At 40.9% G+C, this 25159-nt stretch overlaps 1 protein-coding gene across 5 annotated transcripts in view; it reads left to right on the forward strand.

Moving 5' to 3' along the window:
* The first annotated feature begins 18875 nt into the window (after positions 1–18875).
* Positions 18876–25159, forward strand: part of LUZP4 (leucine zipper protein 4) — a 48189-nt gene continuing 41905 nt past the window's right edge. For all 5 annotated transcript variants that reach the window (XR_008289816.1, XM_053201582.1, XM_027054944.2 and 2 more), the window contains exon 1: positions 18876–18956. Coding sequence is in view for 4 of the 5 variants with exons in the window: in XM_053201582.1 (XP_053057557.1) it covers positions 18944–18956 (13 nt within the window). In the remaining variant the exon portion in view is untranslated. The remainder of the gene's footprint in view (positions 18957–25159) is intronic.

The following is a 25159-nucleotide window of genomic DNA, read 5'->3' on the forward strand; positions in this document are numbered from 1 at the left end:
TGTGTTGCAGTTTCCTCCTCGTTGGTCTAATGTGATCCCCTCCACATCCCTGGTCTAGCCACCTCTGGCCGAGAAATTTCCACTGGGAGCAGGCCAAAACCAGTACCTGATTGAATTAAAACTCAACTGGGGACCATTTCCTATGGAAGTTGGCTGTAAAGACTACGTGTGTTAGAATGTCACTTAGATCATGATGAATTTCTATCTTTACTGTTTTCTGTCAATGTCCTCTTCCTACTACTGAAACTACAGAATTGGGGAATACCCTTTATAAAATTTTTCTAGTGTTTTCCATGGGTAAAAATGGCACAGCCTTCAAGGAAACTAAGGCATGACCTTCATGGCATGCTCCTCAAGACAAGCTAAACTAAGGTATGGACTTTTACAGCACTTTTATGGCATGGCTTTCAAGGCATGGTATTTCGGACCACACGCCAGGCACCCATTTGTAGCCCAGGATGCAATGGGGAAGCGGCGGGTCTCTAGCACGCCTTCTCTGGGGCCCTCAGTGGCTGGTCAGTGATCATAGCAATTTTGTTTGGGGGACACCTCCAGTTGCTTTGACACCAGGAAGCTCTGACATATCATGTGCGGGTGCCACCCGGGAGTCAGGGGGATTTTTGATAATGAACCTTCTCTATGTTTCTAGGAACATAGGATCTTCTTCAGTCCCCAACGGCCTTCCCTGGGGATGCCTTTTAACCCACTGGAATCAATTTGGACTGCAAGATCTAAGAAAGAAAAAACTGATACTTTGTAATACTGCCTGGCCTCAATACTCCTTAGGAGATGACGAAAAATGGCCCGTTAAGGGGCCATTAAATCTTAATATAATCTATCAGATCTTTTCTGCAAGAAACAGGGCAAATGGACTGAAGTACCCTATGTCTAGGCTTTCATGGTCCTAAATCAGGGTCCAGAACCAGGGGCCTCTCGCAGAATGTGTTTGGCCACTAACCAGGCTGCTAAACTCCCTCCTGATATATTGGATGATTCTCTAAACAGGCCTCCTCCGAATAAACCCACGTTGCTGGAGCAAACACAGGCCCTGATGAAGGGGACTCCGACGCTCTCTCTCACCCTTCCTCCTTCCTAATAGACTCAGGTTCCTCTAGCTGTATGTGGGGGCTTCTCCCCCATTCATTCCCTGGGTTAATGACTATTAACATTGGAGCCTATTGCCTCTGGTTAGTCTACCTTGGGAAGGAGACTTTATGGAATATTCCCAAGCAGCTATCCCGAAACTCCTTGTGTCTGGGGGAAGTCCCCTGTCTTCTCTGGCCCCACACGGACTGCCCACTTCCGCTTGTGGGTGGGGAAAAAAAAAAACCTGCTCATCTGTCGAAGCTGGTGGGCTTTAGGACGGCGAGATTTCTTTCTCTGTCCTCTGGGCTTTTGTCCACCTCCAGCCTTCCTGGAGTTACCTCACCTCTTCCGTCTCCTCCTGCCCTCCTCCTGCGTCTGCACCGTCTTGGGAGCGGCCTACATCTTCCATGCCTCTGCCACCATCAGTCCCTCCTCCTGCCCCCACTGTCAAGGAGTGAAGAACACCCCCTTGGACTTACACCGCCCACTTCGGACCCCCCCCCCCAACTGGGGCCCCAGGTAAAAATTCGCGATGGTGAACAAAGTGATTGCCTTTTAAAGTGGACCCAAGTGGAACATATTTGGTATTTGAACTAATTTAAGTTTGTTGGTTTAATTAATGTAGACATATATTTAGAGCTATCGGCATTAAATATAAAACCTTGTCTACCTAGGTTTACTGATGATCAAATAAGCTCGTGAATATCTCTACTGCAATTCGGTAACAAAAAGATGACTTAAAATGATGGCTAATTCTGTCTCAAGAGTTTTTATGGGTCATTGTTAAGATAGCTTTCGAAGTCTTTGGTAACCTGAAACATGAACGTTTTGTTTGAATGATAAATTTAAATTAAATTCATTGGACATTTAGGTCTTTTCCAAATAGGATAAGACATTAAATTAATTACTAAAGCATTAATTACTAGACATAAGTTTGTACTTTTGACTTATTGTAGAGAAAGTAAGGATATTTGGGTCGGTTGGAAAACCTGCTTTGTGCTTAGTTGATCCATAAATTTGCCATCTAAAAAATTCTGGTGTCACAGCTCACAATTGGTTACTACTGGGTTTTCACTGGAGACTAAGGTTTCTAAGAGTTGAAATTCTGCTAAATGTAATTAAGACTGATGAAAATAAGGAAAGGAATACTGTATGTAGAAAAGTAAAAAGTAGGAGATATGTAAGAAAGATATAAGGAATGGAAATACATTTTCATTGAAGGTAAAAGAAAGTAATTTTGTCCTAAATGAGACTAGTTGTTTGGAGAGAAATGCCTTGGGATAAAATCTGAATGCAAAGGAAAGTTGTAGAAGGTTTGTGAAGGGAAATCTTTGGAAAGGAATTTTATGCGTGGTTAAGATGGACCAAGGTTGAAATGAGTGGATTTTAAAAATATACTGGTGGGGCCCCTGGGTGGCTCAGTTGGTTAAGCGTCTGACTTCAGCTCAGGTCATGATCTCACAGTTCATGGGTTTGAGCCCCACATTAGACTCTGTGCTGACAGCTTGGCGCCCGGATCCTGCTTCGGATTCTGTGTCTCCGTCTCTTTCTCTGCCCTTCCCCTGCTTCTGCTCTGTATCTCTCTGTCTCTCAAAAATGAATAAACCTTAAAAAAAATTGTTTCTAAATACACTGGTGTAAGATTGAAATTCTGCTTTTCTCTCTGTTCAAAAGACAAAGTTTTCTTGGATTGTTAATCTGCTCTTGATAAAAAAAAAAAAATGTAAACAAAGGTCTTTTCTTTTTTGTCTGTGGGAAAACCAAAGCTTTATGTTTTGTCTTTATCAGGCCTTTGATTGCTTAGTTAAAACTTCTCAATGTTAAAGGAGCTAGGTTTTGCTAACAACTACATAACCCTACATATTTGCCTTTAGAATCTCTTATTGCCACCTAGGTTAAATAAATAATTAAGATTTGTAATGATCTGTAATCCTATTTAGGATGTGCTTTATAACTTTCTAAGGTTTTAACAAACTTCCCGGGATTTAAATTGTAGATGAAATCTTTTTGAACAATTGTGCCTTTTTATTTGGTATGTTACTTGGAAAGCCCTGTCAAACAAATAATGGTAAACCTTAGGTTGTATTGCTTGGGTAAAGGCTATAACTATTCATATATATATATATATATATATATGTATATATATATGTGTATATATATATATATACACATATATATATATGTATATATATGTGTATATATATATATATACACATATATATATACATATATATATATATGGAATTCCTAACGTTTTAGTATAAAGTTAAAGTGTAACATTTTGGTATAAGGTCATTACTTAACCTTCTAATTATCGAAGGGTTATGTGTCACAGAAATAACTGAATTTCCTTGTCAATTGCATCATAAGAACTCTCATATCGGATTGTTAATCGTGTCCATTTTTGAGTCTTTTGTCATTTATAGTTATTGTCCTGATGCTCTTATAAAATGTGTTTCATCTTCAAGGAGATTTATAAAAAGGACTTTTGGGACAAATACAGGAATTTGACAACTTTAAGATCGTAAAACAAATGGGTAAAAAATTTCCTGAACTAAAAAGCTGCATTCAAACTGCACAAGAATTAGTAACATGGGACTAAGTAAATTAAGGAAGAAGATCATAGCTTTTGTGACTCTTGTTGGAAATATTGCTGGTTCTCTAATGTTTGTTGTTCCAGATTAAGGAAACGTTCTCTTCAAATATCCATGATACATAGAAATGTGACAGACAAAGTATTCATTTGTGAACAAACTGAAGCGTTTAACTTTTCTCTCTACCTGAACCCTCTGAAATTCAAACGCTCTCAGTGAGTATTCTTTCTTTCATGGCAATTGAAGTTATTTGCACAAGTTCAGTAAGAGTCCGTTCTTGAAACAGGACATCAATGGAAATACTAGTTATTTTCCCAAGGCTTTGGCTGGAACGTCCTATTTGAGAGAGACACATAGACTCAGATATGACCAGACATTTTTAAGAAACTAAGGTTGACTTTATGAAACCTGGAGCCTATAAGGCCCCTTGGAAATGTTGGCCTGATACCTTGTTTACAGGGTTCCCAGCAGCCTTACCAGGTGAGTAAAAAGTGTCACTTCCTGGCAGGTGCAGGAACCTCAGGATATCTCGTGGAAGGAATTCACCCAAATCTAAAGGTATTGCAGTCCTGTCTGATGGCAAGTACTTGACTTAGCTTCTGGCCTGGAGAAGCTACTAAAAAAGTTCAATCTAGAGATTCCTTCTGAAAAGTTACAGCAAAGCAAATTTTACAAGATCTGTATGACCGATCGCTGTTCTTGCCGAGCTTATGTCAATAATCAAGCTGAGTTTGTTAAAACTGGACTTGTTCTACAAACGAACTAGTCTTAATTTGGCTATCTCTGGAAATAGAGGGTTATTAAAGAGAAAGATTATGTTTCAACAATGCACCTTTATGGATGTTAAATTCTAGATCTGATTGTCATTAAATGTTTGCTGTTTGCCTACACTAGACAACTTGAGATAAACTTCAGAGAAATTGTCATGAATCTCATGTAAAGACAACCTTGGTGCCTGGTGCTCTAGGAGCCATTCCAAAGGATCGCCACAGACATTTGAGTTGCAAGCCAGAAAAACCCATCTGATTCCCGCTACCTGTTCCCACTCCCTCTGAGGATGCTTCAAGCCTGACATCTAGAAATCTTCTCACTTGAGAAGTGCTTGAGACTCAGACACTCAATTTATAATTTTGCTCTAACCGTTAGCCCATATTTTTCTTGTTTCTTTAAAGTGCCTCATATTAAGTACCTGATTGCTTACTAAGCAAAACAGAGTCTATATGATGGTTAACACCTCCTACCATGCAATCAAGGCCTTAAATGACTCTCAAAATAACATTATATTACTAAACACTAAAATAACTCAAATGCATAGAACAGTTCTACAACATAAAATGGCATTAGATGTTTTAGCTGCTGCACAAGGGGGAACTTGAGCTCTCATAAAAACAGAATGCTGGGTATACATTCCAGATCATCATCAAAATATTTCTGGATTTCTGACAAATGCTCAAATTGGCGCTTTAAATGATCCCTCTTTTTCCTTTACTAATTGGTTAAATTCCTGGACCAAAGAAAGCTGTTTGTTGACTATCCAAGGACTCTTATTTGAGCTTCTTTTTGTTATTTTAATCATGTTTTGCTGTTTTCTCCCACATTTCTCTATCTGGTGCCAAGACTCTTTCAGGGCCCTAAATGCAAGTCAACAGATGATCCTTTGTTACTCGTTATCAACTCTAGATACAGCTGCCTCAGCCTTTCCTAACTCCTATTAAATTCTCAACTGACCAACCTTGGCCCATAGGTAGGAACATCCCTACGCCCCTTTTCAGCAAGAACAAGGTACAGAAGATGAGACTTTCCACCTTCAAAAACCTTAAAGACTTGGTCAGCGTTGTTCAGGGGGGGAAATGATGAGGGAAACAAAGGCAAGAGAAATGTAGCTGAAATTAAATCTCCGCACAGCTTGCAGCCCACTGATAGACACCTGAAACACGCAGTGTGTGACCTTCCTCAGGCATCTCATGTCTGCCTTACTGCATTAATGTTTTTGTTTTATTAAAGACTAAAAGTAACCTTAACAGTAGCTAGCCCTTCAAGGTCCTAAAAGCCTTGCTTTCAAATTCCTTAGAGTTTGAAATCCCTAACCCCCATTGAAATCCCTAATCCCTCGGGGCACCTGGGTGGCTCAGTCGGTTAAGCATCCAATCTCGGCTCAGGTCGCGATCCATCCAATTTCGGCCCGGATCGTGATCTCACAGTTCGTGGGTTCGAGCCCCACATTGGGCTCTGTGCTGACAGCTCAGGGCCTGGAGCCTGCTTCCGATTCTGTGTCTCCCTCTCTCACTGCCCCTTCCCCACTCACGCTCTGTCTCTCTCTCAAAAATAAATAAATATTAAAAAAAAATTTTTTTTAAAAGAAATCCCTAATCCCTAACCCCCATTAACTTGAAAGTATATAATCAGTCACGCCTCACAACCCCAGAGCAACTCTTTCTGCCCAGGGGTCCTGTCCCCGTGCTTTAATAAAATCACCTTTTTGTACCAAAGACATCTCAAGAATTCTTTCTTTAGCCGTTTGCTGAAGAACGCCATCAAAAGCAACCCGAGGTGTCCCTGGAACAAAATTGCTATGATTACTGCTTGCCATAAAGGAGGGAGGCCGGCCCTCCCCTGGCTTCCCTATTGCATTCCCGACTACAATGGGTGCCCACACATGGACCGAGTTTGCCTTGCTGAGAAGGCCGTGAAGAACCTGCCATTTTTAACCCATGGAAAATGCTGGAAAAGTTTTACAAGGTGAAATTACCCCATCTTGTAGTTGAAGTAGTTAGTAGAAGACATTAGCGGGAAACAGGAAATATAAAAATGCAGCATGGTCTAAGTGACGTTTCCAACACGTGTCGTCTTCACTTCCTAGGAAACGGTTCCCAGTTAGGTTTTCCTTCAGTCCGGTACTGGTTTCAACCAGCTCTGGACAGAGGTCTGGCAGCCGGAAGCAGCTAGACCAGAGATGTGGAGATCCCAATCGACCAATGAGTGGGATACCTCACAAGGGGGCCTTCGGTTTGGCTGCTCTCCTGGTGACTTAGTTGGCTGTCCCTTGCCCAAGACAGACAACTTTATATAAGGACAGAGATGAAGAGAGGGCCTCAAGTTTCTAGCTCTTATTACCATTCCAGACAGGGTGCTAACTGATGAGGTTTTTGGGGGTGATAGGGGGTTCATGAGGTCCAGAGCCGACGGCCCAGAAAGAATTCTTGAAGACGTCTTTGGTGCAAAAAGGTGATTTTAATGAAGCACCGGGACAGGACCCCGTGGGCAGGAAGAGCTGCCCGGGCACCATGAAGAGACACTGGTTGTATACTATGGAGTTGGGGGGACGTAAGGTCCAGGAGAAGTTTCCAGTGAGATTTTCATATGCTAAAGAAGACTCCCGGGATGGAGGAGGCCTAGCTATTGTCAAGGGAAGGTTGTTTTTCCCTCTAGCAAAGCATCAATTAGCATTAAGACAGTAAGTTCCGGGAGAAACGTTTTACTCGGCCAGCCTCAAGTATTTGCCAACGGGCTGCAGGTTATAAGGAAATTGAGTTCCATCCGCCATTTCCTTCTGCCTTTGTTTCCCACATCGCTGTGGAGGGGTGATGGAGACTTAGGTCCCGCAGGACTTTGATCCTTATCAGTTAACCCTTTGTTTTTTCCCCTTTCCTTTGTTCTTGGGCCACCAGGAGAGGAACATCACCCGGATCCCACCTGGGGCGGGGGCGGGTTGCAGCCTGTCACCTTGCCTTATGCTCCCTCATGACTAACTTCCAGCCAAAAGGCAAGCTTTCTCCTCCCCGTAGAATAGCCACTGGCTAGAGGATTGCAGCCTGAGCAATGGACACGAAAGTGTCCCAATTAAGACTGTACTCCTCGAAAAGCCCCTGAAATGAGAGTAGAGGGAGAGAGGAAGTACTCACCACGTTTGCATGAGGCTCAGGGTCCACACGAAAAGACTCAAAGCCCCACACAAGGACACTAAAAGGTTGTGGTTTGAAGTGTTGGGGTTCGGAGTCCAGATGAGAGAGCTTAACCTCATGTGAAGGTGCCAAACTCATGTGGCAAAATGGGGGGGAGGGGTTGGGAGCCGGTAGCCAAGAAAGAATTCTTGAGACATCTTTGGCACAAAAAGGTGGTTTTATTAAAACCCGGAACAGGACCCGTGGGCAGGAAGAGCTGCCCCAGGATTGTGAGGAGAGACTGGCTATATACTTGAGAGTTGGGGGAGGAAAAGGGGAAATTTCCGAAGGATTTTCATGTGTTAAAGAAGACTCCCAGGATCCCTGAGGCCTAGCTATTGTCAAGCTAAAGTGGTGTTTCCCTCTAGCAGAGCATTAAGACAGTAGGGAGTTCCTGGAGGAATGTTCTAGGCTGCCAGCCTCAAGTATTTGTCAGTGGGCTGCAGGTTACAAAGAAATTGTAACACTTGAGGCAGAATTGCTTTTTCTTTTTTATTATTATTATTTTTTTTAATGTTTATTCATTTTTGAGACAGAGAGAGACAGAGCATGAACGGGGGAGGGTCAGAGAGAGAGGGAGACACAGAATCCGAAGCAGGCTCCAGGCTCCGAGCTGTCAGCACAGAGCCCGACGCGGGGCTCGAACTCACGGACCGCGAGATCATGACCTGAGCCGAAGTCGGACGCCTAACCGACTGAGCCACCCAGGCGCCCCCAGAATTGCTTTTACATGTTCCTAGTGTCACCAGCTAGACCCCAAGACCTGGCCTTTACTGCCCCCCTACTTGTACTCCCCAACCTTGGTCCCACATTGTTTCCTGAAGTTCTGCTTTGACAAATTACCTCTTAACTCAGGCAAATGAAAACCCACCTCAAGCGATAGCAACTGCCCTGACAAGAACTCCAACAGGCCCTGACCAGTATGACTAAAAACCTCCCTCCACTCCCCCACTCCGCCCCCCTCCCCACCGTGACTTGCACCTGCTCAGATGGACCATGGGGTGACCTCTAGAACGAATGACAATTACCTTTACATCCTTACAATACTAAAATCTCCACCCAAGGAGGGGCACAAGCTTCATTTACATAACACACAATGTATGTATAGGCATCATGACCTTATGCCCATCTCTGCATATGATGACGAAGATCTCTCATTTTTTTTTTTTTTTTACGTAAGGGCTTGAACTCGTGACCCCAAGATCCAGAGTGGCATGCTTTACCAACTGAGCCAGCCAGGGACCCCCGAGAATCCCTTTTTTAAAATATCCACCCTGGGGGCCCCTGGGTGGCTCAGTCGGTTAGGCGGCCGACTCTTGATGTCGGGCCAGGTCATGGTCTCACGGTTGGTGAGTTCAAGCCCTATGATGTGCTCACAGAGTGGAACCTGCTTGTTATTCTCTCTCCCTCTGTCTCTCTGCCCCTCCCCTGCTTATGTGCTCCACGCATACACTCTCTCTCGAAATAAATCAGTAAGCATTAAAAAAAAATTTTTTTAATGTTTATTTATTTTTGACAGAGAGAGAGAGAGAGAGAGAGAGTGAGCATGAGCGGGGGAGGGGCAGAGAGAGAGAGAGGGAGACGCAGAATCCGAAGCAGGCTCCAGGCTCCCAGCTGTCAGCACAGAGCCCGACGCGGGGCTCGAACTCACAGACCGTGAGATCATGACCTGAGCCGAAGCTGGACGCTCAACCGACTGAACCACCCAGGCGCCCCAATAAATAAGAATTTTTAAATAAAATGAAAGTAGATGCTCCTTTGCCATTATGAAAACGGATAATGCCAAAAGGAATAAATTGAATAAATTATTTTTTCCAATATAAGATTGAAGTAATAAAACTAATACATCTGATTGAAATAATGGTAACTTAGTTAAATTGCCTGCACGATTTCAATGAATTTTTTTTAATATGAAATTTATTGTCAAATTGGTTTCCATACAACACCCAGTGTTCATCCCAACAGGTGCCCTCCTCAGTACCCATCACCCACCCTCCCCTCCCTCCCACCCCCCATCAACCCTCAGTTTGTTCTCAGTTTTTAAGAGTCTCTTATGCTTTGCCTCCCTCCCTCTCTAACCTCTTTTTTTTTTTCTTTCCCTCCCCCCATGGACTTCTGTTAAGTTTCTCGGGATCCACATAAGAGTGAAAACATATGGTATCTGTCTTTCTCTGTATGGCTTATTTCACTTAGCATCACACTCTCCAGTTCCATCCACGTTGCTACAAAAGGCCATAGTTCATTCTTTCTCTCAATGAATTTTTTAAATAAAGAAAAACAACTTGTAAGTATATCCCTGGGGAGTGTCATTTTCTAAAAATTAAATTTTTTATAAATAAATAAGTAAATATTAGACTTTAAAATTCTTTTTAATTTTTATGAAATATTAAAAAAAATTTTTTTACATTTATTTATTTTTGAGAGACAGAGAGAGACAGTGCGTGAGCAAGGGAGGGGCAGAGAGAGAGAGAGACACAGAATCACGAGCAGGCTCCAGGCTCCCAGCTGTCAGCACAGAGCCCGACGTGGGGCTGGAACCCACGAACCGTGAGATCATGACCTGAGCCGAAGTGGGACGCTTAACCGACCAAGCCACCCAGGCGCCCCGAAATTCTTTTTAATTTTTAATTGAAGTATACTTGACATATTTCATTTCCAGTGTCCAAATAGTGATTTGACAATTATGTACATTATGATATGCTTATCATAAGTATACTTACCATCTATCACCGCACAGTTATTAAAATATTATTGACTATATTCCTTATGCTGTACTTTTCTTTCCTGTGACTTATTTAGTTTATAACTGTAAGTTTGTACCTCTTAATCCCCTTCACCTATTTCACCCATCTCCATACCGCATTCTCCTCTGGCAACTACTAGTTTGTTCTCCATATTTATGAGGTTGTTTCCTCTTGTTGCTGGGTGTTCATTTGTTTTTTGGATTCCACATATAAGTGAAATCGTATTATATTTGCCTTTCTCTGTCTGACTTATCTTACTTAGCATAATACCCTCTAGGTCCACACCCATGTTGTCACAAATGGCAAGATTCCATTCTTTTTTATATGCATTTTTCCAAAGACATATAAATGGTCAACAGACATATGAAAAGATGCTCAACATCACTAATCATCAGAGAAATGCAAATCAGAACCACAATGAGATATCACCTCACACTTGTCAGAACAACTAATATCAAAAAGACAGAAGTGGCTCCTGGGTGGCTCAGTCAATTAAGCATCTGACTTCAGCTCAGGTCATGATTTCGAGATTCGTGAGTTTGTGCCCCACTTCGGGCTCTGTGCTGACAGTGCGGAGCCTGCTTGGGATTTTCTCTCTCTCCCTGCCTCTCTCTCCCTCTCTCTCTCAAAATAAACAAATGGACTTAAAAAAAATAAGACAAGAAACCTGGGTGGCTCAGTTGGTTGAACATCTGACTCTTGGTTTTGACTCGGGTCATGATCTCTCAGTTTGTGGGTTTGGGCCCCACGTCAGGCTCTGCAATGACAGTGCAGAACCTGCTTGGGACTATAGAAAGCAGTACAGAGGCTCCTCACAAAAATTGAAAATTGAAGTACCATGAAATCCAGTAATTCAACTTGTAGGTATCTGCCCAAGACAAATGAAAACACGAATTTGAAAAGATATATTCATTCCTATGTTTATTGCAGCATTATTTACAATTGCCAAGATATGGAAGCAACCTAAGTGTCCATCAGTAGATGAATGGACAAAGGAGATGTGCTGAAAATTAATGTTTAAAATCTGTAGTGTTCTTTTTTTCCGAGATTTTATTTTTCAGTAATCTCTGCACCCAACATGGGGCTTGAACTTACAACCCTGAGATCAAGATTCGCGTGTTCTACGGACCAAGCCACTCAGGAACCCCTAAAATCTGTAGTTTGCAATACAAATTGGATCAAATAAAATGAAATATAACATAACTTATGAAACCTTATTTTTGCTATTCTGCACCCAGGATATTCCATTACGTTAATTATGCAAAAAAAAAAAAATAGCATGAGACATGTTGGCAAAGAAAAGTATATTTTATTTTATTTTATTTTATTTTATTTCAATATATGAAATTTATTGTCAAATTGGTTTCTATACAACACCCAGTGCTCATCCCAAAAGGTGCCCTCCTCAGTACCCATCACCCACCCTCCCCTCCCAGAAAAGTATATTTTAAAAACAGTACTGGCTTAAAACGTGTTATATGTTCTAACTAGTTTACAAAGATGTTATTTTGAAAACTTGTATTGGTAAATGAATATTCCTAACTGATGGGATTCTGAAAAGTTACCCCAAAATGTGGAATCTTGACAAATGGAATATTTTCAGCTGAAGGAGTTTGAAAACAGAAGCAGGAAGCTCACTCTGGACTCACCCTGCCTCCGCCCCAAACAGGGCATAAAACCCTCCCGTGAGATATGCCTTGTCTACACCCAGTGGAAAGGACCATCCTTGTCTTAGAAGACAGGTGGGTCTACCGCTTGCCCCGTGTACCTAAGCAAACCACAATCTAAGCCTTTAACTGCCTCGAGGTTATGAAATCAAAATGCTAAGGGCAACCAATCGCAAACAGCCAAGTAGGCTTTCGGCTAGAGACCATCAAATGATTTCCTTTTTTTTTCCCTTCCGTGATTTCTCTGTATGTATTTCCCCTGGTCTCAGTCAGCAGAACACTCTTTTTTTTTTTTTTTTTTAATTTTTTTAACGTTCATTCATTTTTTTTTTTTAACGTTTATTTATTTTTGAGACAGAGAGAGACAGAGCATGAACGGGGAAGGGGCAGAGAGAGAGGGAGACACAGAATCCAAAGCAGGCTCCAGGCTCTGAGCTGTCAGCACAGAGCCCGACGCGGGGCTCGAACTCACGGACCGCGAGATCATGACCTGAGCTGAAGTTGGCCGCCCAACTGACTGAGCCACCCAGGTGCCCGCAGCAGAACACTCTTAACCACTCCTGGTTTGGTGCTGCCTGATTCAAAAAGACAAATGCTCAAATAAACTTTTCAAATTTTAATATGCCTCAATGTACCTTTTCATACTACCTATTCGTTAACCTAACATATTCTTCCATGACTGTCCACTTCTCATCAAATGTAGCATAAAATAGGGGCATCTGGGTGGCTGGGTGGGTGGAGCATCCAACTTCAGCTCAGTCATGATCTCAGGGTCCGAGGGTTCGAGCCCCGCATCGGGCTCTGTGCTGACAGCTCAGAGCCTGGAGCCTGCTTCCGATTCTGTGTCTCCATCTGTCTCTCTGCCCCTTCCCAGCTCATGTTCTGTCTCTTTCCGCCTCTCAAAAATAAAAAAAATGTAATAAAAAATAATGTAAAATGCTTCCATATTAAAAAAAAATTGTAGCATAAAATACGCGTCTAACTGCTTCTTTGGGTCTTCATTTCCTTACGAAGACTCCTGTATAATGTGAGATTTATGTTAAATAAATTTGTATGCTTTTCTCCTGTTAACCTGCAGTCTAACTTTCAGACCCAGCCGAGGACCCTTTTCCTACTTTATTTTTTATAATTTTCTTATTGTTTACTTTTGAGAAATTTTGGGAATGGCGAAATCGTGACCTAAGCCAAAGTCAGACGCTTAACCGACTGAGCCTTCCAGGTGCCCCTACCTCTGTCATTTAAAAAATGTGTGTGAAGGGCACCTAGATGGCTCAGGTGGTTAAGGGTCCAACTCTGGGTTTTGGCTTAGGTCATGATCTCACAGTTTGTGGGTTGGAGCCCCGGGTTGGGCTCTGCCCTGACAGCAGGGAGCCTGCTTGGGATTTTTCTCTCTCCCTCTCTCTCCCTGCTACCCCCTGCTCCCACTCTCTGTCTCTCTCAATATAAAAAAAATTTTTTTTAGGTGTGTGATAATATTCTTTTAGAAAATCAGAAATGCTGAGTTATTTTTAGATGCTCATTTGCCCTATGAAGTCTTTCCTACCAAAGCCCTTCCACATCTTTATTTTCTTTTTTTTTTAATTTTATTTATTTATTTTTTTAAAATTTTTTTTAATGTTTATTTATTTTTGAGACAGAGAGAGACAGAGCATGAACAGGGGAGGGGCAGAGAGAGAGGGAGACACAGAATCGGAAGCAGGTTCCAGGCTCTGAGCCATCAGCCCAGAGCCCGACGTGGGGCTCGAACTCACGGACCGCGAGATCATGACCTGAGCCGAAGTCGGCCGCTCAACCGACTGAGCCACCCAGGCGCCCCTCCACATCTTTATTTTCTTTAATATTTATTTATTTTGAGAAAGAGAGAGGGAAAGAGAGAGAGCACACACACACGAAAGAGAGAGTGGGGGAAGGGCAGGAAGAGAAGGAGAGAGAATCCCAACCAGGTTCCATGCTGTCAGCACAGAGCCCAACACAGGGCTACGTTCCGTGAACCATGAGATCATTACCTGAGCAGAAAGCAAGAGTCGGACAGTTGGACATTTAACCAATGGAGCCACCCAGGAGCCCTAGCCCTTCCACATCTTAAAAAAAATAGATGTGTTGAGATATGATTCACATGCCATAGAATTCATTCATTTAAATTGTACATTATATCAATTACTGAAAGTGTGGTGTTGAAACCTCCAATTGTTACTGTTGAATTGTCTATTTCTCCCTTGAGTTTCATCAGTTTCTGTTTCAACTATTTGGGGGCTCTGTTGTTAAATGCATATGTGTTTCTTTCTGGTTTTTAATGTTCATTTATTTATTTATTTTGAGACAGAGAGAGACAGAGCATGAGCAGGGGAGGGGCACAGGGAGGGAGAACGAGAATCTCAAGCAGGCTCCATGCTGTCAGCACAGAACCCAACGTGGGGCCTGAACTCACCAACTGTGAGATCATGACCTGAGCCCGAATCAAGAGTCCGACGCTTAACAGACTGAGCCACCCAGGCGCGCAATGCATATGTGTTTCTAATTGTGATGACATAGCACAATGCTCGTTAGTCTATTATATCATTTGTCACAATTCACCATCACTAGTATGATGTGGTACCTGTCTCTCTCCCTGCTATGTTTCAGCTTCCTTTGCACGATATAATCTAATCAAGTACATGGGAGATAATAGTAGTCAGCAAATGTTAAATGAGCGAATGAATAAATCCTTTGTTTTGTATTTAGCCTCAAAGACATTCCTGCCATGCTTAAATTTTGAGTTCAAGATAGTGATACACAACATTCTGAAAGGCAATTTCAAAAAAGTGCAACTGACATTTGAAAATGTCAAGTGGAATTTGGATGAAATCCACCCCCCACCAATTTCCTTTGCAAATTTCAGTATATGTTACATTCAATTCAGTTGTGTGAAAAAAATTAGCACAGCTGCAGAGGTTGAGTTCTCTTCCTTTGCAACTTCTGCTTGTATAAATTTATAACATTTTTACAGAAATTATTTCATTTCTCTTGTATTTTAGAGTTTAAATTCCCCTACCACTAATGCCCTCATGCCCTCAGTGGAATGTCAGAAAAAGTAAGAAACTGGAACGGGGAAAAAAAAAAAACCCTCTAGGTATTAAATGTTTTCCTCATTTATGTCTATTGTATTTGCTATCTACCATTAACCAGGCTCGCAATCTAGAATTGCAACATAACAGGAAATAACAGATTATTTACTCTCCAGGAAAATACTCTCTGTACAATTTTGATAAATATGAACACAAGCTCTGGTAAAATTTCAGAGTGCAGTGTAAAAATTCTATTATTTTCTTTAAAAGTTAAGTGACCCTCTCCTTACATGATTGTATATTCATACTGCTAAATATTTGGGAATATATTTGGCTATACTGCAAAAAAGAGTACTTAGAAGAAAGTGTTTTTTAAAATAATCTAACAGTATAATTAGTAATCGTGTTAGAAATATTAACTTTTAGAGGTCATGGGTGGCTCAGTTGGTTGATTGTCCCACTCTTAATTTCGACTTGGGTCATGATTCCCAGGTTGTGGGATCCAGCCCTACATCAGGCTTGGTGCTGAGTGTGGAGCCTGCTTGGGATTCTCTCTCTCTCTCTCTCTCTCTCTCTCTCTCTCTCTCTCCTTTTGCCCCTCTCCTCCCATTCTAAAAAATAATAATAATAAAATAAAAAGAAATAAGAAAAAGAAAAGAAATATTAACCTCTAATGAAAGTCTCTGCAGGGGGGCGCCTGGCTGACTAAGTAGGTACAGCATGTGACTCTTGAGCTCGGGGTTGTGAGTTCAAGCCCCACCTTAAGTGTAGAGCTTTCTTAAAAGAATGAATAAATGATAATAATTTAAAAGGGGCACCTGGGTGGCTCATTCCATTAGGCATCTGACTCTTGGTTTCAGCCCAGGTCTTGATCTCACAGTTTGTGGGATGGAGCCCTGTGTCGGGCTCTGTGCTGACATCACAGAGACTGCTTGGGATTCCCTCTCTCCCCCTTTTTCTGCCCCTCCCCTGCTCATGCTCTCTCTCTCCATCTCAAAATAAATAAATAAACAATAAAAAATTTAAAAAAAGAAAGTCTTGTTAGAAAACTTACACTGGAAACATATTTACATGACAAAATATGCTAAATGTATAATGCAATAATTTTATATATAACAAACATGAGTGTATAACTATATATATATATAACTATATATAATAATCTTATGTACCTAATAATTATATTATTATGGAAACTGGTCTGGATCAGCCGGCAGAAGAACCAAGAGGCACTTGGAGATCTTGGAAGGCAGGAGGTTTGTTTTACACTGGTGGGCTCAAAAGAGATCATTCTCCAGAGGTCTGAGCCCAGAGCATAAGCAGAGGGGACAATTTATAGTCTGTTACTTCCGCATTCCTCATTAGTCGTAATTTGGAGCCAGTGGCAAGCAAGGAAGAAGAACCCAGAAGGGGAATCTTCAGGCAGGACTGGAATTACCTTATCAATCCTGTCGGCCATCTTATAACAGATTTTTCCCTATCAATATACGTAACTATATAACTATAACTATATATATAAACATGTATATAAACATATATATGCATAAACATATATATGTATATATATATAGTCCTTGTAACTGGACTAAGAATTAAATTGACATGAGACGGATTAACAGGAGAAAATAAAATTTAGTTTTGTATGGGGGCTCCTGGGTGGCGCAGTCGGTTAAGCGTCCGACTTCAGCCAGGTCACGATCTCGCGGTCCGTGAGTTCGAGCCCCGCGTCAGGCTCTGGGCTGATGGCTCAGAGCCTGGAGCCTGTTTCCGATTCTGTGTCTCCCTCTCTCTCTGCCCCTCCCCCGTTCATGCTCTGTCTCTCTCTGTCCCAAAAATAAATAAACGTTGAAAAAAAAAATTAAAAAAAAATTTAGTTTTGTATGTACAGGAAATCCATAGAAACATGAATTGCCAAAGACAAGTCAGGCAACAGGAGACTTATACTATGACATCCTGAGCTAAAGTGAGGCTTAAGGGTCTGGGGATAAACAGGGGAAGAAGACAGGAAGAAGGTGAGTGGAGAGGTTTGGAAAACAAAGGGTGTTCTCTTATGCAAATAAGTTTCTTAGGTAAAGAGGAATCTCTTTTAATAGCTCTCTTTCTGGTGGGCTCTCCTTTTCAATGTAAATTTAGGCAGTTGAGGGGGTGGTAAAGAGCTTTTCCTGAATCTGCTGGGTTTTGATTGCTTCTAACTCAAAATAATCTTCATTTCAAAGTAGCCCTTCTTGGGGCAGCCTGTACTTGGCCCCTATAATATATATATTCATGTATATGTATATGTATATGTATATGTATATGTATACACACACATATATTTTTTTAACCATGTAACTTTTAACTACACAAAAGTTTTTACACAGAAAGTATAGCTAGGGGCGCGTGGATGGCTAAGTCAGTTAAGCCTCTTGATTTTGGCTCATGGTCCTGAGCCTGCTTGAGATTCTCTCTCTTCCTCTCTCTCTCTCTGCCCCTTCCCCACTTGCACACGGGCACACACGAGCTCTCCCTCTCTTTCTCAAAATAAATAGATAAGCATTTAAAAAAAGAAAGTATAGCTAGAAGGAAATATACAAAATGTTTAGAGTAATTTCGAAAATTTGGTTATTCTTCTTCTCTTTTCTTTCCTTTTTCTTTCCTTTTTTTGTGTCTACAAATATGTGAATGAAACTGATAATTTAAGTAAACAATATTTTTAAGATTTTATTTTTTAATTAATCTCTAAATCCAACATGGGGCTCGAACTCACAACCTTGATATCAAGAGTCGCATTGCTCTACCAACTGCGCCAGCCAGGTGCCCCAAATGAATTTTTAAACTTTGTCTTTTTAAGAAGAAGAAACTTAAGCTTGCCTTAAATATTGCTGAAACATATTTTTAGTTACTCAAGGATCAACTAATTACCTACCAAACAATAAATTACACTGTGTTCAAAAAGACATAACCTGGTGGTAAAAAAGGAATTGACAGAGGATTACCTCCATTATGTCCTCAAACTTTCTAATTGATTAAGTTCTTCCTTCCAGCTAGTCTCTAACACAGGCGAAAGACCCTGTGGGCATAGCATCACCTGATGGGAACCAAAACTACCCCCTCCAGCTCTGAAGACTGCCCTAAGTCAGCAAGACCCCACTCATGATTGCCCCCAAGACAATGATTGACCTGACCTTTACTGCCCACCTGCCTGTACCCACCAACCTTTGTCCCACATTTTCTTTATATAAATCTAGAGGTATTTTCAGCCCTTGGGAGACAGTTTTGAGAGGTTAGTCCACCGTCTTCCCAGTGTTGGTCTCACTGAAACAAAATCCTTTCTGGTTTCACCACCGCTCGTTTTTCTGCCTTTGGATTTTGTCAGTGGCGAGTGGCCAACGTCAGTCTGTGTAGGGTCCCCCAAACTAGGTGCTTTTGCATCCCTATACCCTGGCTACAAGATAACCAATCCAAAATGGAGTCACTGATGCTAAGCCTCCTGTCAGCAAACCAAGACTTACTACCCAATCTAATTGCAGTTTCAGCCTCTCCTGGGAATGTAACCTTTAACCAATCAATCTGGAATTCCCTGGTCAGCACTAGTGAATAAATTTGCCTGATACAAACCTCCCATCCCTCTTTGGAAGGCGACCTTGCCTGAAACAATGCACTCTTTGCTAATAAACTGCCATTTATCCCCCCCTTTCTCCCCTTAAAAAACTTTTCTTTTTCTACAGTCCTTCAGACCTCCTTTCTATTTGCTACATGGGATACTGCCTGATTCGTGTATTGTTGAATAAACCAATTTTATCTTTAAATTTACTTAGTTGAGTTTTGTTGTTTAACAGGTTTCGTGGCAGCCAGGGCTGAAGGAGACTTCCAACAACTTCAGAGACAATGAGAGTCAAAGGTATGATACCTGAAAACCCTTTTGAGTTTCCTTTCTTGCTATTTCTGAGGGCCATGGGTAAGTTCTTCTTAGTTCTGAGCTCTGTTCTCTTTGCATGGAGCTCCCGATCTAAGTGACTTTCCACAGTTCCCCCATGTGAATGGAATCCCTGAACGCTCTCCCTACTCTCCCAAACTTCAGGCTGGGAACTGATTGTGGTTACCAGATTGGGTGTTGAGTTGAGCCAAGCCCAACTTGAAATCTGGATTTGGTCCAGGATCAGACTGGGCCCAACTTACAAACCAGACTGGGTTTGGAACCAGACTGAGCTCAATTTACACTGGACAGGGTACAGTGAGAGGCCTTGTTTTAAGTAAGGGCTATTGCTAATGGGAATCTTGGAGGCCAAAAAAAGGAGCTACAAAATTAGACAGCATGGGTCAAGCACTTAGAAGCTGACAGAATGCCTGGCACCTAACTCAAAGACTCCCATGTTAGATAAGTCGGTTACAAAACAGGTTAGATGGGCACTAGGTCACCCGCCAACTTTACGAGAATTTCCGGGCAACAAAGTACATTGTAAAATTCCACATAATTCCCGATCCAGGGGCACATCCCTCTTAGGTATTAGGTTGGCTCCAAGAGACCCAAAAACTTAGCCAAAAAAAAAAAAAAAAAAGATTATTAAAATCAGAAGAATTAAGGACACCACCTTCCAGCATACCTCCCCAAGACTAGGTATATCTAAGAACTACGGTTCCAGAAGCATAGATAGCTACAAAGATGGCAAAATCTTGCTAAGTTTTTGTGTCCTGAGAACTGGGCTTGGTAACTGCGAGGCTGAGGGTTCCAAAATATGGCTAGACAGAAATGTGAGTTGTACCCTATTTGTGGCTAGATATGACTGGACCAAAATGTGGGCTAAATTCTCCTTGTGGCTGGGTTCCTACCTAACCACTTCCAGCCATTAGGGGGAATTACAGCAACCATTTTGAGGAATGTTCAAATTAGGTACGCCCACTATTTTTTTTTTTTTTTTTTAGAAAATATTTATTCATTTTGGGGAGAGTACAAGCAGGGGAGGGGCAAAGACAGGCGGACAGAGGATCTGAAGCGGGCTCTGTGCTGACAGGCTGACAGCAGTAAGCCCGATGTGGGGCTCTAACTGTACCCTCAAAGAAGGGACTTCATATGGGCCCCTTCTAGAGTGGATGAGACTCAGGAATTTGATGGTAAAATGCGACATTATTCTCTTAAACTACGAAAGGAAAACTAAAAATTAATGGGAAACCTTGGTGAATTCTAGTGCTACTGGAGCTATACTCTAAACCCCACTTGGCCTATAGATGGGATCCTGGGGAAGCTAGTGAAAACTGGCTAAGGGTGAGAATGCTTACCAGACTTGGTGGTCCCAGATCTTTATTAGTAGAACCCAGTAGAGAAAGGAAAACAAAATATCTTTTGCATCCTCTCTCTAAATATCTGAGTCCAAGGGATTGTTAAATACTGCCAGAAATATTTACTGTTCGTCCCAGCTGGAAACTGATGAGATATTGAAAGAGATTTTATTTTATTTTATTTTATTTTATTTCATTTTTAGCAGTTGGCTAAATTGGACGCTGATATTCAGAACCTGATGGGAATTTTTTTTATTAGGCCCTCTCCCCTCAACGAAAACAAAACTATGTAACCAGAGGAAAAATAAAGCTTTCTAAAGCCTTTGTGGAAAGATTCCTAGAGCTCTTAAAAATAGGAAAACTAGGGGTGCCTGAGGGGCTCAGTTGGTTAAGCGCCAGCTTCGGCTCAGGTCATGATCTCACAGTTTGTAGGTTTGGGCCCCATGTTGGGCTCTGTGCCGACAGCTCGGAGCCTGGATCCTGCTTCGGATTCTGTGTCTCCCTCTCTCTCTGCCCCTCCCTCACTTGCCCTCTGTCTCTGTCTCTCTCTATCTCTCTGTCTCTCCCTCAAAAATGAGTAAACATTACAAAAAGTTTTTAAAACTAGGAAAACTGGGCCAAAGGTTTTGGGTTTCTTTTCAAGTTCACATGGCCTAAGACAATCTTCAGTGAATAAAAGTTACTTTAAGTTGGTGTTTTAAACAAAATGGACTGTCCATAGAGTTATCAACATTAAGTGAATGTAATACAGACATACAACTTTTATTACACCTGGCTTTCCTAACCTCATAAGTAGATGTTTCCTCTGTTACAAAATTTGTCAGTCAGAAAAACAGCGCGGAATATTGAATGACTTTGTCTAACGTGTAATAACGCTTTCATTAATCTAAACATAATTATCAAGAACAAATGCTTTAAATGGACATAAATGCATAAGAGTTTCTAGGTGAACTTTCCAGCAAATAGTCCCCAAAATCTTTTGGTTACCCAAAAAGTTAAAGTTTGGGCAAGTTAGGTTAAATGATGAGTTAGAACAAATATATTGAATCTCTAGGTCATCTCCAAATAAAATAAAATACTGAAACATTACTAAAAATAGATTTATCCACTTTTGGCTTCCTTTACAGAGGAACTAGTGATACTTGGGTGCATTAGTAAACATGTTTTGTGCCATACTGAAAAATGTACTATGAGAAAGCATGTGTTTCTACAAATTACAAAAAGTATTTCTATATTTGTCAAGCCACAGAATGCTAGTGTAAGAGATAGTCCAGAATTGTTCACATCTTAATTTTCAGTAGAAAATAAGGCTTTTAAGGATTAAAAATTTTAATATATGTAATTTAAAGTATTTCATTTAATTTCAATGCAGGTAAAATATATTTACATATAAATATATGTAAATTAAAGCTACTAGAAATTATAGGGGAAGCATCTCTGTGTTCAAGGAAAGTAGAATCTGTATTTTCAGTAAGAAAAGGAATGAGATGCATTTTGTTGAAGAAAAAGAAATTTAATTTGTCCTAAAGTGAAGCTGGCTATTTCAGAATGGGAAAGAGTAAAAACAGGACAAAATCTGAATGTAAAAAAGAAATTCATAGAGGGGCATCTGGCTGGCTCAGTGGGTAAAACATCTAACTCTTGATCTCAGGGTCATGAGTTTGATTCCCATGTTGGGTGTAGAGATGACTAAAAATATGTGTGTGTGTGTATATATATATATATATAATAAAAATCTTTGCATAGCAACAGAAACCATTAACAAAAAAAAAAAAGGCAACCTACTGAATGGGAGAAGATATTTGCAAATGATATACTCAATAAGCACTTAATATCCAAAATATATAAAGAATTCACACAACTGAACACCAAGAAAACAAATAATCTGTTTAAACAAAACGTGAATCAAAATCACAATGGGATATCACCTCACACCAGTCAAATGGGTAAAATCAAAAACACAAGAAACAAGTGTTGACAAAGACGTGGAGAAAAGGGAACACTCATATACTATTGGTAGGAATGTAAATTGGTGCAACCACTGTGGAAAACACCATTTAAAAAATTAAAGACAGTAATTCCACTTCTGGGTATTTACCCAAAGAAAACAAAAACACACTAATTTGAAAAGATGTATATACCCTTATGTTTCTTGCATCAATATTTATATCGCTAAGATACAGAAGCAGCTCAAGTGTCCATCGATAGATGAATGGATAAGGAAGTGGTGTATATACATACATGCCATGGAATATTACTCAGCCATGAAAAGGAATTAGATCTTGCCATTTGCAACAACATGGGTGGCACTAGAGGGCATCATGTTAAATAAAATAAGTCAGAAACAAAAAGCCAAATACCATATGATTTCACTCATATATGGAATTTAAGAAACAAAAAAAAAAATCAAAGAATAGAAAAGAGATGAACCAAAAACCAGACTCTTAACTACAGAGAACAGATGGTTACCAGAGGGCAGAAGGGTGGGGGGATGGGGGAAATAGGTGATGGGGATTAAGAGTACACTTACCATGATGAGCACTGAGTAATGTGCAGAATTGTTGAATCATTATATTGTACACCTGAAACTAACATAACACTGCATGTTAACTATACTGAAATTAAAACAAATATTTTCTTTATGTTGTATTTGTATAGGTATGTAAGTATTCCAGAAATAAAAGTAGACCTTTGTAAACAATGATGACACATGTCCTTTTTCTCTTACATGATTCCTCCAAAATCCAGAGATTCCTGGGTCTTTTTATGGCAAAAATAGTCATTTACATAAGTTCAATAAGAATCTGTTTTCCTTGTAACAAGACACAATTAGAAACATTGGTTATATTACCGAGGCGTTGACTGAAATGTCATATTTTTTTGAAATGCCATATTGGACAGAGATATGTGCAGACTCAAAAATGACCAGAGAGTTAAAAAAAACTAAGGTTAACTTTATGAAACCAATATGCCCTTTGAAAAAATCGGCTTGGTACCTTGCCTATGAGGTTTCAGCAAAGCCGTCTTAAAAAGAGCTTACGTGGTCGATCACTATTCTTGCCGCACTTGTGTAAATAATCATAGCATATTTAGTGCAAACAAATTATCTTTGGTGAAAAAAAGGGGGGTAATTGTATTAAGAAGAATTATGCTAGCACCTTTTTAATATTAGATTCTAATCCTATTAATTGCCTTAGGGTTTTGTTATAGACCTATAACAGAACTGGGTCCTGAATTCTTCTGGTTTCCTCAAATATCTGGCTATAAATTTTCAGACTAACATTTCCCATTTTCTCCCATCCTGCGAGTTTGGAATCGCTCAGAACAAAGACTGCCCTTTAATCTCCTTGGAAAAGACTAGACCAGGTCTTCCCCACTGACCGGATGGGAGCTGAATTTCAGGGACTTGAACCCCGGATATGTATTTCGCAGCTAAAGGAGTCTTCACCTGATAGCTGGTCCTCCACACAGCCGGAGACTTCGAAATCAAATTGGCTAACAGAAGAAGTAGCTGACCTCAAGGCAGGCTGCTCCCTCCCAAGACCCTAGATCAAGACTGCATACTTTAACTAAACATGAAACTGTTCTTTTTCTCTCATTCTTTCCTTTAGAGTGTCGTTGGCCTGAAAAGATAATGCCATCATCTGTAGCTCCCAGGCAGTTGCTAAAAAGGGTAATCCAACCTCCGAACAACCTTTGTTGGGCTTGCACGATGCCCCTGCTTCAGTTTCTCTAGAACAAACTCCGCCCTTTCACTCTTGTGTCACACTTTCTAACCTGGGGATCCATTCCCCCATCTCTAGTTAACAACTCCAAATGCAGGGAACCTTGGGTCTGGGCTCTATACAGAGAAAAGAACACAAGCAAAGGTAATCAGAAGGAAACCACCTGGAGGTGCCTGGGTGGCTCAGTCCGTTAAGCAGTTAAGTGTCTCTTGACCTCGGCTCAGGTCATGATCTCAGCGTTCATGAGTTTGAAGCCTGAATCAGGCTCTCTGCTGTCAGCACAGAGCTCGTTTTGGATCATCTGTCCTTGTCTCCCTCTGCCACTCCCCAACTCATACTCTTTCTCTCTCTCTCTCAAAAATAAACATTAAAAAAAAAAGAGAGAGAGAATAAAACCACTTGTGTCGTCTATAGACCCTTACATTTTACTTACCCCCACGTCTGTACCAGAGGCAGATTGAAAATTAGCTCCCTTTGGTGGGTCCCAACTTCCCTGTTTAGGAATAAATGTACATAAGGCTGTGATCAGGAACCTCTCCTTAATTCTTGAAAATATTACAGAATCTGTTGCTAACGCAACAGCTGTCTGACAAAAATCCTCAGACCCTCTGGCCAAAATTGTTCTTGTGGGTAGGGATAACCCTTGATTATGTTTTAGCTGCACAAGGAGGTGTCTGTGCTGTGGCCAATACTACCTCTTGTACCTGGATTAACACTTCTGGGGAAGTTGGAACTCAGTTACATAAGCTCACTGAGCAAGCCACTTGGCTTTAAAAGGTGACTCCTTCAATGTGGTCTTTCTTTGACTTATTTGATTTTAATTGGTTTGGGGCTTGGAGACCATGGCTTGAAGGGAACTCCAGACATCGGTAATTATCTCACTTGTAATAATCATAGTAATCTCCTTGGTGTGCTATACTCTCTCAAACATTTAAATGCATGTTTGCAGCCGCTAACTACCCCCAAAAAATGACGTCCCTAAAACTGGAATGCCAGGAAAAGAATAAAGAAAATCACCCACTAAAAAATTGTGAGCCTGATGTTGTGACCTGTGAATATCACAGAGTCAGCAAAATCGTCATGACCTGTGAGTACCGCACAA

This window comes from Acinonyx jubatus, chromosome X (assembly GCF_027475565.1).
Source record: "Acinonyx jubatus isolate Ajub_Pintada_27869175 chromosome X, VMU_Ajub_asm_v1.0, whole genome shotgun sequence".
Lineage (NCBI taxonomy): Eukaryota > Metazoa > Chordata > Mammalia > Carnivora > Felidae > Acinonyx > Acinonyx jubatus.